The sequence below is a fragment of the Scylla paramamosain genome, chromosome 46 (genome assembly GCF_035594125.1).
Source record: "Scylla paramamosain isolate STU-SP2022 chromosome 46, ASM3559412v1, whole genome shotgun sequence".
In the NCBI taxonomy this organism is placed as follows: Eukaryota; Metazoa; Arthropoda; class Malacostraca; order Decapoda; family Portunidae; genus Scylla; species Scylla paramamosain.
The window spans coordinates 4,988,358-5,000,545 of record NC_087196.1 but is presented as its reverse complement, the minus strand read 5'-3'; the positions used below and the strand labels follow the sequence as shown (position 1 = coordinate 5,000,545).

Below are 12,188 nucleotides of genomic sequence, written 5' to 3'. Positions count from 1 at the left end.
CTTTTCATTATTATTATTATTATTATTATTTCTTCTTTTTTTTAGTTTTTTCGTGCCTTTAATCTTATAACATCAAATACTTTTTTTTTTCTTTTGCATATTCTTCCTGCTATTTCCTTTTCTCTGTCATCGTTATCATATTATTATTGTTGTTTATTTATCTATTCATTAATTCACTTATATGTACTTGTTTTTATTCATTTTCTCATATTTACTTTCATTCTTTTTCATATTTACTCATTCTTTAGGTCTTTTACTCTAGTTCTCTTTCTCTTCCTTCTTTTTTTCCTTTATTAGAATATTATTTTTTAATAGTTAGTCCTTTAATAATTAGTTTTCTTTTATTACGCCTCGTTTTCTTTCGTAATGTAAACGAAGGATAACTAACAAAGAATGCTGAGAATTATGAAAAGTAAAAGAGGAAGAGAAGGAAGAGAAGAAAAAAATATATATATGTGTGAGAGAAAGAGGAAGAAAAAAAAAAAAAAGAAAATCCCATAACTTTCGTAAATCAAAGCAAAATGAAGTAATTATCCTCAAAGTACCTCACAGCATTATACGTAGTCTGGAATGATGCTTTGCTCTCTCTCCAGGACAGTTGTCACAGGCCACAAAAATTAATACAGTCTGGTTGTCTTGAGTGTCCCAGTGGTGGTGCAGAAACCTTGATAAACTGTCACTGGAATCAAGAAAACACACCTCAACACTTGCAACTTACACTATAATAACTCGCACTGTAATATCTTCCACTAGAGGTTAATGAAAACAGTTCAGGTAAGACGCTGAACATGTGACAAAGCAGGTCTTTATTATTATTATTACTATCATTATTTATTTATTTGTTTACTTCTACTCTATTTATTTATTTATTTATTTATTTATTTATTTATTTATTTTTCAGGTGAGTGTAAAATGTACTTTCTCACGATGCATTTTCTTCTGCCGGCCAACCAAGTGGGTTGATGGACAGCTTGAGTAGGTGAGTACAAGTGCAAAACAAAGGATTATCAATGATCGTGTTCACTTTTTTTTTTTTTTATCGTAACTCTTCAAGACTCTTCTGTAATCTCTAGGTTGCCTTACAGCTTGAGTTAATGAGTACAGATGAAAAGAAAGAAAGAAAAGGTTATTTATTAGTTTTTACCTCTTCAGCACTAACCCATCAAAAACTCTTCCATATTTTTAATCTCTGGGTTGATTTGAAGTTACAGTGAGTAAGGATACAGTATAAGAGAGAGAGAGAGAGAGAGAGAGAGAGAGAGAGAGAAAAGAAAAAAAAAAGAGACTAATGATAGTTTTCACCTCTTTAGCAGTAACCCTTCAAAAAACTCTTCCATATTTCAAGTCTTTGGGTTGGTTGACCTGTTTTGTTATCGAATACAAATTAAACAAAGGAAAAAAAATATTATTATTTAGCCATAACACACAGACACAAAAAAAAGAAAAGAAAAAGAAAAATGCTCCATATATTTTCTCATCTCCGGATTGGTTTGCAGTTTGAGTCAATGAGTGCAGATGCAAAAATAAAATAAATAAATTAAAAAAAAAACGCATAATTTATGATACCAACCTCCCCTCCCCTCATGTCATCAACACCTGCGCTAATGGAAGTACCGATAACACGTGTGACGGCAATTTATTTATTCAATTTTTCATGTTATTATTATTATTTATTTTATTTTTTTATGATTTGTACAGCCGTAAGTTTAAATCCCAGGGTTTGATTACTAGCCTGCGTTATGTGATGGAGGGGTTTAGTACTGTTTTTATTGGTCACTTGCAGGAGGAGGAGGAGGAGGAGGAGGAATGTTGAAGTATTAGTAGAAAAGTATGCATGTAAATGGTAAGAAATAATGGAGAGAGAGAGAGAGAGAGAGAGAGAGAGAGAGAGAGAGAGAGAGAGAGAGAGAGAGAGAGAATGCTGAGTAAGAGGTAAAAGAATTTTGTGTGTAGGGAAAAAAAATGTTAAGGTTTTGTTATGTTGCAACTGACACGCAAGCATATCAGAGAGAGAGAGAGAGAGAGAGAGAGAGAGAGAGAGAGAGAGAGAGAGAGAGAGAGAGAGAGAGAGAGAGAGAGAGAGAGAGAGAGAGAGACTACACTTTTTACCCATCAAATATTTTTTTAGGTGCATTCCCTTTAACTGACTTCAAAAATCATACCTGCGTGGTTTTATTTTATTTACTTATTTATTTATTTATTTATTTTTATGCAGGAGGAACCAATGAGAGTTGTTAGTACACCTCGAGGATTAGCCAATAGCGTGCTGGGGATGTGCAGGTGTGTGGATGTTGTCAGGTGTGGGTGTGTGTGGGTGTCTCCAGGTGTGTCGAGTGGTTAATTGGCTCAGGTGTGTGGATGTTTAGCTACACTGTGCTTTCACTTCTTTGTTTGTTTGTTTGTGTGTTTGTTTAATGTTTTGTTTCAATGTAATATGTTATTTATTTATTTATTTATTTATCTGCCTATATTTTGTATGAATTTCATGTTGATTGGCTGACAGACACTCTCCCTCCTTCCCATTGGTCGAGAGGAGGGGGTGCGTAGTGGGGGGTAGTCACGTCACACCTGGTCAATACCCGCGTCACGTACTTCCCGCTCACGTCATTTGCGTCACGTGTTTACCTGTACGCGAGGGACAGGTGTGCCGGGGAGAGAGGTGTGGTGTTGATTCATTCTTCTTGACTTTTTTCTTTTCTTTTCTCTCCAGCTGTTTGTTTGTTTGTTTGTTTGTTTTTCTTGATTATCTTTGCTTTTTTGTTGTTTTTTTTCTGTCCTCTTTTCTCTTTTTTTCTCCTCCTCCTCCTGCTCCTCCCTCTTCTTTTTCTCTTCCTTCTCATTCTTCTCTTCTCCTTTTCTTCTTTTCTCCTTCGTCTTCTAGTATTTTGTTCCTTATTCCCTCAGTTGTGGGTTAATACACACATACATACACACACACACAACCAGAGAGGAAGGAAGAAAACTTACATGTGTGTGTGTGTGTGTGTGTGTGTGTGTAATTTTGTCATTCCCTTCCTCTTCTTCCTCGTTGTGTAGTGCCAGCTGTCAGTCATTCTCTCTCTCTCTCTCTCTCTCTCTCTCTCTCTCTCTCTCTCTCTCTCTCTCTCTCTCTCTCTCTGTGGATAAGTTAGACACAGTGTTATTTCAGTCGTATTCTATCATCATCATCATCATCATCATCATCATCATCATCATCATCATCATCATCATCATCACTCCTCAAAGACAAACAATAACAAAGTAACAATAACCAGAATTGATGAACTGGGTCTCTCTCTCTCTCTCTCTCTCTCTCTCTCTCTCTCTCTCTCTCTCTCTCTCTCTCTCTCTCCCTCTCCTTTCGTAAGCATTTTAGATAAGAGGTTTAAGAGGAGGAGGAGGAGGAGGAGGAGGAGGAGGAGGAGGAGGAGGAGGAGGAGGAAGTGACGGTGGAGGTAAAAGGAGGAGGCAGTGTAAGAAGAGGAAGAGGAGGCGGAAGAGGTGAAAGAAGAAGAGGAAGAGGTATAAGATATGAAGGAAGGATAAGGAGAAAAGATGAGAACGGAGGGAGGAAGAAAAGGACGAAGAGAATAGCAACGAAGAAGAGGAGGAGGAAGAACAAAGAAGACATGGAAGAAGAGATAGAAGAATGCAAAAAGGAAGGGGAAAAAAAAACAAGAACGAAGACGAGAATAACAAAGAGAAGGAAGAGGAGGAGGAGGAGGAGGAGGAGGAGGAGGAGGAGGAGGAGGAAGGAGGAGGAGGGGAAGGAGGAGGAGGAGGAGGAGGAGACCACCATAACATAACATATCATAAAAAACATCGAGAGGAGGAAGAGGAAGAAGGAAGACGAAGAGAACAGGAACGAGAAGATGAACAAAGAACAGGAGAAGAAAGAAGAGGATGAAGAAGAGAAAGAGAACAAGAACGTGAAGAAGGAGAAGGAGATCACCACAACACCACAACACCACACCCTCACCACAACACCACACCACAACCTGACACCATCACCACCTCACCACACAACACCACAACCTGACAGTCACTTATCAATCTCATCAGACAGCCGGCGAATGCGTGGCGGCACCTCGTGTTTGGCTGACCCGTTCATCACCTCAGCCGGCCGCTTCACAGCCTCGCCCGCGCGCTTCCCCTTGCCACACTCCACCTGCTCGTGTTTATACTCCAGCAACATATGATTCAAAGGCGAGAGACCGAGACACGCCCTTAGAATATTCTCAATGCATGATCTCTGGCGGAATAACGAGTTGATGATAGGTGTGGCAGGTGGGACTAGCGGCGCCTTGCATAGGTAACTCAAGATAGACAGGACGGAGTGGAAGCTTTGATAGTTTGAGTTCTCCGTCTTAAACTTGATCCTCTCGCACAGCTCAGCCAAAATTACAAGGTCCAGAATGAGAGGGCTGGCCAGAAGGGAGTCCTCGCAGGTATTGTGGATGACTAGTGTGTTGGCGCCGCCCATCATGATCTCTGAGGTGTATTCATCCATGGCGCGCTTGCTGTCCCCCACATGCGGCACGTACTTGATGACGACGCAGTGGTCAGGTTTCTCCCCCTCCCGGTACAGAATGTCGTTGGAAGCCACCATGTCCTCCACCACGCCGCTCTTGGAGATCTGCAGGAGGGAGAGGAGGTGGTGGTGGAGTTAGTGGTGTATTGGAGGAGAAGGAGGGGAAGAGGAGAAAAACAAAGAGGAAGACGAGGAGGAGGAGAACAAGAAGAAAAATAGAGGAGGAGGAGAAGAAAAACAACAAGAGGAGGAGGAGGAGGAGGAGGAGGAGGAGGAGAAAGAATGTTATAGAAGTCATAATATCAAGTCAGCTGGTTTAGTTTGCACACACACACACACACACACACACACACACACACACACACACACACACACACACACACACACACACACACACACACACACACACACACACACACACACACACACACACACACACACACACACACTCTCTCTCTCCCTCTCTATAAAGATTTCTTGCTGTTTAATCATTTCCAAATCCTCCCACTTCTTTCCTTAATCTATCTCCTTCACTCACCAAAAAGATCAGTTCTTTTGATCACCCTTTATAAACCCTCCCTCTCTCCCTCCTCAAAAGGTCTATTGCTGTTTGCTTATCCTTTGTAAACCCTTTGTAAACCCTTTGTAAACCCTTTCGTTCACCCTTCCCATTGTAAGCCCTCTTTCACACACAATGTCGTCATTTTTCGATAGGGAATGATAAGTTTTTGTGTGTAAAGCGGACAGTAAAAGTGTGTTTCTTACGTAATAGTGGACAGAACGGTATCAAATCACTTCACGCCACAGTATTGTCACTTTTAGATAAGGGTTTGTACTTTTGTTTTGTGTAAAGGGGACAGTAAAGGTGTGTTTCTTATGTATTAGTAGACAGAATAGTATCAAATCACTGTGGCATTGAGTCAGAACATCTCACTCTGCGCCACAATACCGATTCGGAACATTCATCCTTCACTCACCTCCTTCGATCTGAAAGTCTGCGGGGCATTCAGGTTCTTGCCGTCGTTGTTGCCCAAGTGGTTGTAGCTGACGAGGGAGCGAGGCTTGATCCCGGCACTCACCAGGAAGTCCACCAGCACTGACTTCAGCTTGGTCTGGCCCGACTTGAAATCATCCCCTGCAATGTAGACGTTCTTTTTTTGCGCCAGCTCTATGACTCCAGGCACGAAGGTATTTTGCGGGGACCCGTTGATGTAGGTCACCTGTGGGAGGGTAGGAGGAGTGTTAGTGGCGGTGGTGATTAGAAATTCCTATTAGTACAAGAAATAAAACAAGTAAAAGTAAAAAAAAAAAAAAAGAAAGAAAAGAAAACAATAAATAAAAGAAAAAGGTACCAACAAACCACAGCAAACAAAACAGAAAACGGAGGAGGTGCAAGGACTCCTCTTTAGACACATCACACCAGACTGGAGAAGACTCGCCCCTTGAAGAATGCTTACCACACCAAACAAGACAGAAAACAGAGGAGGACTAAGGAACTCCCTTAGGCACGTCAGACTCATCCCTTCACCACAACAAACAAAACAGAAAACAGAGGAGGCTCAAGGAACTCCCCTTGGCACGCCGGACTCACCCCTTCAAGAATGCTCGCCACAACAAACAAAGCAGAAAACAGAAGAGGCCCAAGGAACTCCCCTAGGCACGCCGGACTCACCCCTTCAAGAATGCTCGCCACGGCAAAGAGCGTTGAAGGCGAGATCTCCCTCTCATTCCTCTTGATACTCGCCAGCAGAGCATCCATTGAACCATTGACCTCCTCTGTCACCTCGGTATACCTCTCTGTATTGGCCGTCCAGAGCACCACCACCTTGTCCACGCCGCTACTCGTCTTGAAGTCCTGGATGTCCGCTCTGATCTTATCCACTAGTTCCTGTTTGGTTCCCTGGAGTACGTTATCGGCTCTGTCCGCCTGGTTGGCCGCGATGAACTCCGGGAAGTATATGGATGGTCTTGGCTTGATCTCCCGCATGTATGGCTCCAGCTGTACCTGTAGGTTGTAATCGAGGACCTTGGCACGCTTCATTGCCTCGCACAGGTTTAGCGATGAGATGTCCCAGCCTGTTGATAGAGGTTGATAGGGTTATGTAGGGTTGGATAAGTTAACTTGGCTTTTGATGTGTTTTTGCATGGTGAGATACGGTTGAATAAATAAAATTGGGTTTTTATATGTGTTTCATTCAGTATGGTTTGCTAGGGTCAGACAGGATTGCATTGGTCAAATTTGCTTTTTTGTTTATGTTCTTGTATGGTCAGTTACTGTTTCAGTTTACTAAGAAAGAGAGAGAAAGATTGAGGACCAAAACAAAAGGACACACACACACACACACACACACACACACACACACACACACACACACACACACACACACACACACACACACACACACACACACACACACACACACACACACACACACACACACACACACACACACACACACACACACACACACACACACACACACGTACCATCAATCACCAAGTCATCAGGGTCCACCATGGGCAGTAGGTCTTTCATGGGCACATAGACTTCCTGCCCATCTTGCCCCGTTCCCAGACACACCGTGCTGGCCTGCGTGATGGAGCCTGTGGGAGGGAGAGCGGCTTAGATTGGGTAACATTAGATGATCTGATGGAGGTGCTGAAGTGTCCTAGGGGGCATGACCAGGATGCAGACAAGATCCCAAGGGTTACAAATCAGGGCAGGATAAGATTAAGAGGTTATCTTTTTTTTTCCATATATTATGTTAAATACTTTTCTATAGCATTGCCCGTAAAGTTTTCTATAGCTTGCAAAGTGCTATTTGTCTCATCTGTTACCTTTTCAAAAATACATGTATATAAGACAAATATAATAAAGTGTTTAAAGTGTTTAAAGTGTTTGACGTGCTGAAATATTCTTAGGGTTAGTAATCACATTAATAGGGGATCTGAAGTGTCCTGAGGGATATAAGAATGGTGGAGAAGATGCCCAGGATAGGACGTGAAGTAGTGGGGTTGAGACTCAACCATTGCTACTACTCTTATTTAAGAGGGGCACTGACCCAGGACAACAAAAAGGTTATGAGAAAAGGTGTCCACTGAAGTGCCAGTCCCTAAAGAAAAGGGGCCAAAAGGATTATTCAAAATTGGGAGAACGGTCTTGAGACCTCCCCCTTGAACGAACTCGCCATACTACTACTACTACTACTACTACTACTACTACTACTACTACTATTACAACCGCCATTACCGTAATAGTTGGCGTGGTGGAGGCCGTTCTTGGTGTGCCAGGACATCTTGTGCCTGTTAGCAAGGATGGCGCCTGTGACTGTGGTGCCGTTGTTGCCGCCGAGACCCACCAGCATAAGGCCCACGCGAGGCACCTGTGAGGGAGTGAGAGAGTGAGGGAATGAGTGAATAAGTGAGGGACTGCAAGAATGCATTGTAAGGATAGGTTTTTGGATTGGACAGTTGGATAGATAGATAAATAGATAGACTGAGTGAGTGAATGAGGGAGAAAGTGAGTGAATGTAAGGACTGCAAGGATATATTGTGATGAAAAATCTTAAGAACTGACAGATGGATAGATAGACCGACTGACCGATTGATTGATTGACTGACTGAATAACTGGGATTGGAACGACAGGGGGATATAATTTAAGGAGCAACAAATAGACATATGCACAGACAAGTAAATAAATATCTTGCTCGCTTGCTTGCTTCACCGACTAACTTAATGACTGACTGACTGACGGAACCACAACTATATGAGTAACAAACAGACGGACAAGCAAGTAGACAGATATATTGACTGACCAGCTGACTGACTGACCAGTGACTGACTGACTGACTGACTGACTGACTGGCGTATTAAAAGCACCACATCAGCCACATACAACACACTTCAGAAATACTATAAAGTGTGTGATGACGAGGTAAGTGATGTGGAGGTGAACTGGAGGGAAATGTCCATTACCCGTACATTAATTAGACAGGTGTAGCTAAATTGGTTTAACTTGGAAAAACATAAGATAATCTCTCTCTCTCTCTCTCTCTCTCTCTCTCTCTCTCTCTCTCTCTCTCTCTCTCTCTCTCTCTCTCTCTCTCTCTCTCTCTCTCTCTCATTATCATAGCCACAGATGTGAACAAAATTACAAACAAAATTACTTTACCTGAAATTAAAATAATAGCTTACCTTAAAATAGTTTTTGAACGAATAACACACACACACACACACACACACACACACACACACACACACACACACCCACACACACACACACACACACACACACACACACACACACACACCGAATTGAGATCCACTTAAGACCATATTCTGAAACACTTTTACTCTAATATTAATTATTTTCTAAATGGTTTAGTTCAAGTTAGATGGGTTTTCAAGTGTATTTTTACGGTTCTAGAGGCAGATTAACTAAATTTTTATATTATTAACGGGAGAAACACTCTTGAGAACTTGACTAACCAGATCTGTGACCTTTGAAAATAGTTGTGTTGAATTAATAAGGGTTTTTAAAGGTGTTTTACGTTCCAAATGGCAGATTAACAAGATTTATGCATTATTAACGGGAGAAACACTCTTGAGAACCCGACTACTCATCTCTGTGGCCTTGAAAAAACAGTCGTGGCGAGAGAGCAAAGCATTTCTAATTACTAATACCCTCTATAACAACTGACTGTCACTTACACCCACAAACACCCAGTACCAGCCAATGATACTCCCTCACACCCACACATACCCACCTTGCGCAGGCGTCCTGAAGGTGTAGGTGGTGGCGGTGGGCGTGGCCACGAGCGTCCCCTTGCTGTCACGCCATACTGAGGTGTTGTGGTAGATGTAGTCCAGCTTCTATTGCCTCCTGGGTGTAGCGAACCCCTGGGCTCTCCACGCGGATGTGAGGCGCCATGTTGTCTGTGTGTGTATGTAGGTGTGTGGGTGTGTAGGGGCGGTGAGTGAGTGAGTGAGTGTGTGTGCGTGTGTGTGTGTGTGTGTGTGTCTGGAAGGGAAGAAAGTGGTGGTTATGATTGCCATTTTTGTAATTATGATTTATTTTGTTTATTGTTTGTTTTACGTCCGTGTCTCTTAACGAAGGAGTTTGATTTGGCATTTGGGAACCGTTGCCCCGAGCGATGCCCTTCCTACCTCGCACCGTGGCCAGGACTCAATCATGCGCCTCAACACCCCGCCGCCTTCAAGTGCGCGCGCTCCCACTGTACCACGACAGCCCCATTGTTGTTGTTATTGTTATTATTATTATTATTATTATTATTATTATTATTATTATTATTATTATCATTATGGTATTTTCATGATGTTTCTATGCACTTTTTTTTTTGTAATTTTCTTTACTACTACTACTACTACTACTACTGAGATATTATGTTTTTGTTTGGGGTTGAGATGAGCATTTTTTATTATTTTATGCAGTACTTTTTTCATGGGTACTTTTAGGGTACCTATTATTATTATTATTATTATTATTATTATTATTATTATTATTATTATTATTATCATATTTTATAATTTTTTTTGTAATTTTTGTTGTTTTATGCAGCAATAATTGTTTTTTTCATTATTTTAAGTGGTATTTTTTGTCGTTTTTATTATTCTATGTTGTGATAATTGTATTTTATTCTTATGAAGTATTTCTTTTTAATTTTAAGTAGTTTTTTGGAGCATTTTAGTTATTTTATGTTATATTTTTAGAGATACATTTGTGAATTTTTTTAAAGTATGTAGAAATCTCTCTCTCTCTCTCTCTCTCTCTCTCTCTCTCTCTCTCTCTCATCTCTCTCTCTCTCTCTCTCTCTCTCTCTCTCTCTCTCTCTCCAACCAAATCAAATCTAAGGAGACCCACAAATTTACAAAAGCTTCCCTTAAAATTTCCCTGCGAAAGAAAATGTGACAGGCCAAACTAAACCATTCCATCACAACACATCTATCCTCAGAACATTCCAACATTTCACAATTTTTCAAGCTTCCCCCATCAACAGACTACCTAAAATAATAAAATAAGCGACGGAATTACACTGTACGTTAGTTTCTGAGACGCCGGTGTGAGATTAGGACGGAAAAAATAAGGTTGTAGATTGACATTTGATAGCCTCCTTCCCTTCCGCTCCTTTCCGCCTGCTGACACGCCGGTTCACTCCCTCCTCTTCTACCGGATATTTCTGGTTATTTACGCTATGTACCCTTGCTTCTATGGGTGTTATAGATGGGTTAGGGTGTGGTTAACCTTTGTATAGCCTATCGTGGTGTCAAAAGAGGATAGTGTCACAGTTATGCGATGAAAAGTGGCGTTGTGTTTAAGGTTGCCGGTGTGAAAGTGATATGTCTGGCCATGATCGCTGTTTGTCTTCATTTCATCGCCTTCTCGCCACTCTTTTCACGTGTTTTGATGGAGGTTCTGATCCCCTCTAGCGTGTTTGTGGTGGTGACGATAGTTTAACACATGCTTCGTGTCCTTAATAGCGAGAAACATGTGAAAGCCTGGCTAATCATCTCCGTTGCCTTTCTTACTTGTGTTTATGATAGAAGCCTAATGTTTGTCACAAGCAGTGTTATCAGTATCCTGCGACAGCCCCGCCGCGCCCTTAGAGCGGTGGCGCCTCGGGAAGTGTGACGAGGCGGCGGGGGAAACAAGGCGTGGCGATTGTGAGAAGGTGATGGTGACAGGACGGTACCTTGCTGGTGGCCGGGCGGTGGAGTAGTGGCGGCACAGCGGCTCAGCCTGGCTCGCACGGCAGTCCCCCAGGTAGTGAGGGTGTGTGGCGCGCGGCACGAGAGAGGCAGAGGCAAGGCAAGACACGTCAGCGCCGCGCCCTCTCTGCCTTCTTTGCCTGCGCCTGCGCGTCCCACTCCGCCTGAGATGAATCCAGAGGTTGTCTTGCCTCACTGTACTACATTACTCCCCCTCTCCCCTCTCCCCTCTCTCTCTCGGCCGCTCTCTCCCTCCTCCCGCCCCCTAAGGATACCGGCCCAGGTGAAGCCACACAGGTACTGCCCGCCGCCTCTCGCCCCGACTCTCGCTCCGCCGCCTTCTAGAGGTTTCCCCCCTCAGGGAGGCTGGCGCGCGGAGAGAGAGAGAGAGAGAGGCGTGCAGTCTTCCATCGATTGTCTCAAAATATCATTATTGATCGCTCGCTACTTCCCAAGGCAATGATGTTCCTCTCGCGTCATGCCACACACACACACACACACACACACACACACACACACACACACACCAAAGACATCCCCAAATAAAAGATCACCCAAAACCCACAGAACACACCAAAACCTCACCCAGAATATCCCCAAAACTCACCCAAAACATCCATAGCACAACAAAATTCCACAAAAAAACATACTCAAATGCACAAAACGCCCCGCAACACACCCAAAGCACCTCCACACACACACACACACACACACACACACACACACACACACACACACACACACACTTCATATCCCAGATCAAAACTTCACCAAGACAACCCCCACAGCAGCTCCCACAACACACCCCCACATCACACCCCCGCAACAGCCCCGCAACACACCCAAAGCACTTGCAGACACAAAAAAACCCCGACATATGCTAAACATACCCAAAAAACACCATAATTCTACTAAACTCATCCGAGACACACTAAAATCCTCTGCAACACA

At 42.8% G+C, this 12,188-nt stretch overlaps 1 protein-coding gene across 1 annotated transcript in view; it reads right to left on the bottom strand.

Moving 5' to 3' along the window:
* Positions 1–3,139: 3,139 nt before the first annotated feature.
* LOC135094804 (inositol-3-phosphate synthase 1-B-like) overlaps positions 3,140–12,188 on the bottom strand; it is a 13,629-nt gene continuing 4,580 nt past the window's right edge. The window contains 8 exon segments of the mRNA XM_063995203.1: positions 3,140–4,615; positions 5,488–5,730; positions 6,183–6,586; positions 6,998–7,114; positions 7,761–7,893; positions 9,270–9,377; positions 9,379–9,531; positions 11,222–11,401. Coding sequence (XP_063851273.1) covers positions 4,022–4,615; positions 5,488–5,730; positions 6,183–6,586; positions 6,998–7,114; positions 7,761–7,893; positions 9,270–9,377; positions 9,379–9,441 — 1,662 coding nt within the window. The 5' untranslated portion in view covers positions 9,442–9,531; positions 11,222–11,401 and the 3' untranslated portion in view covers positions 3,140–4,021.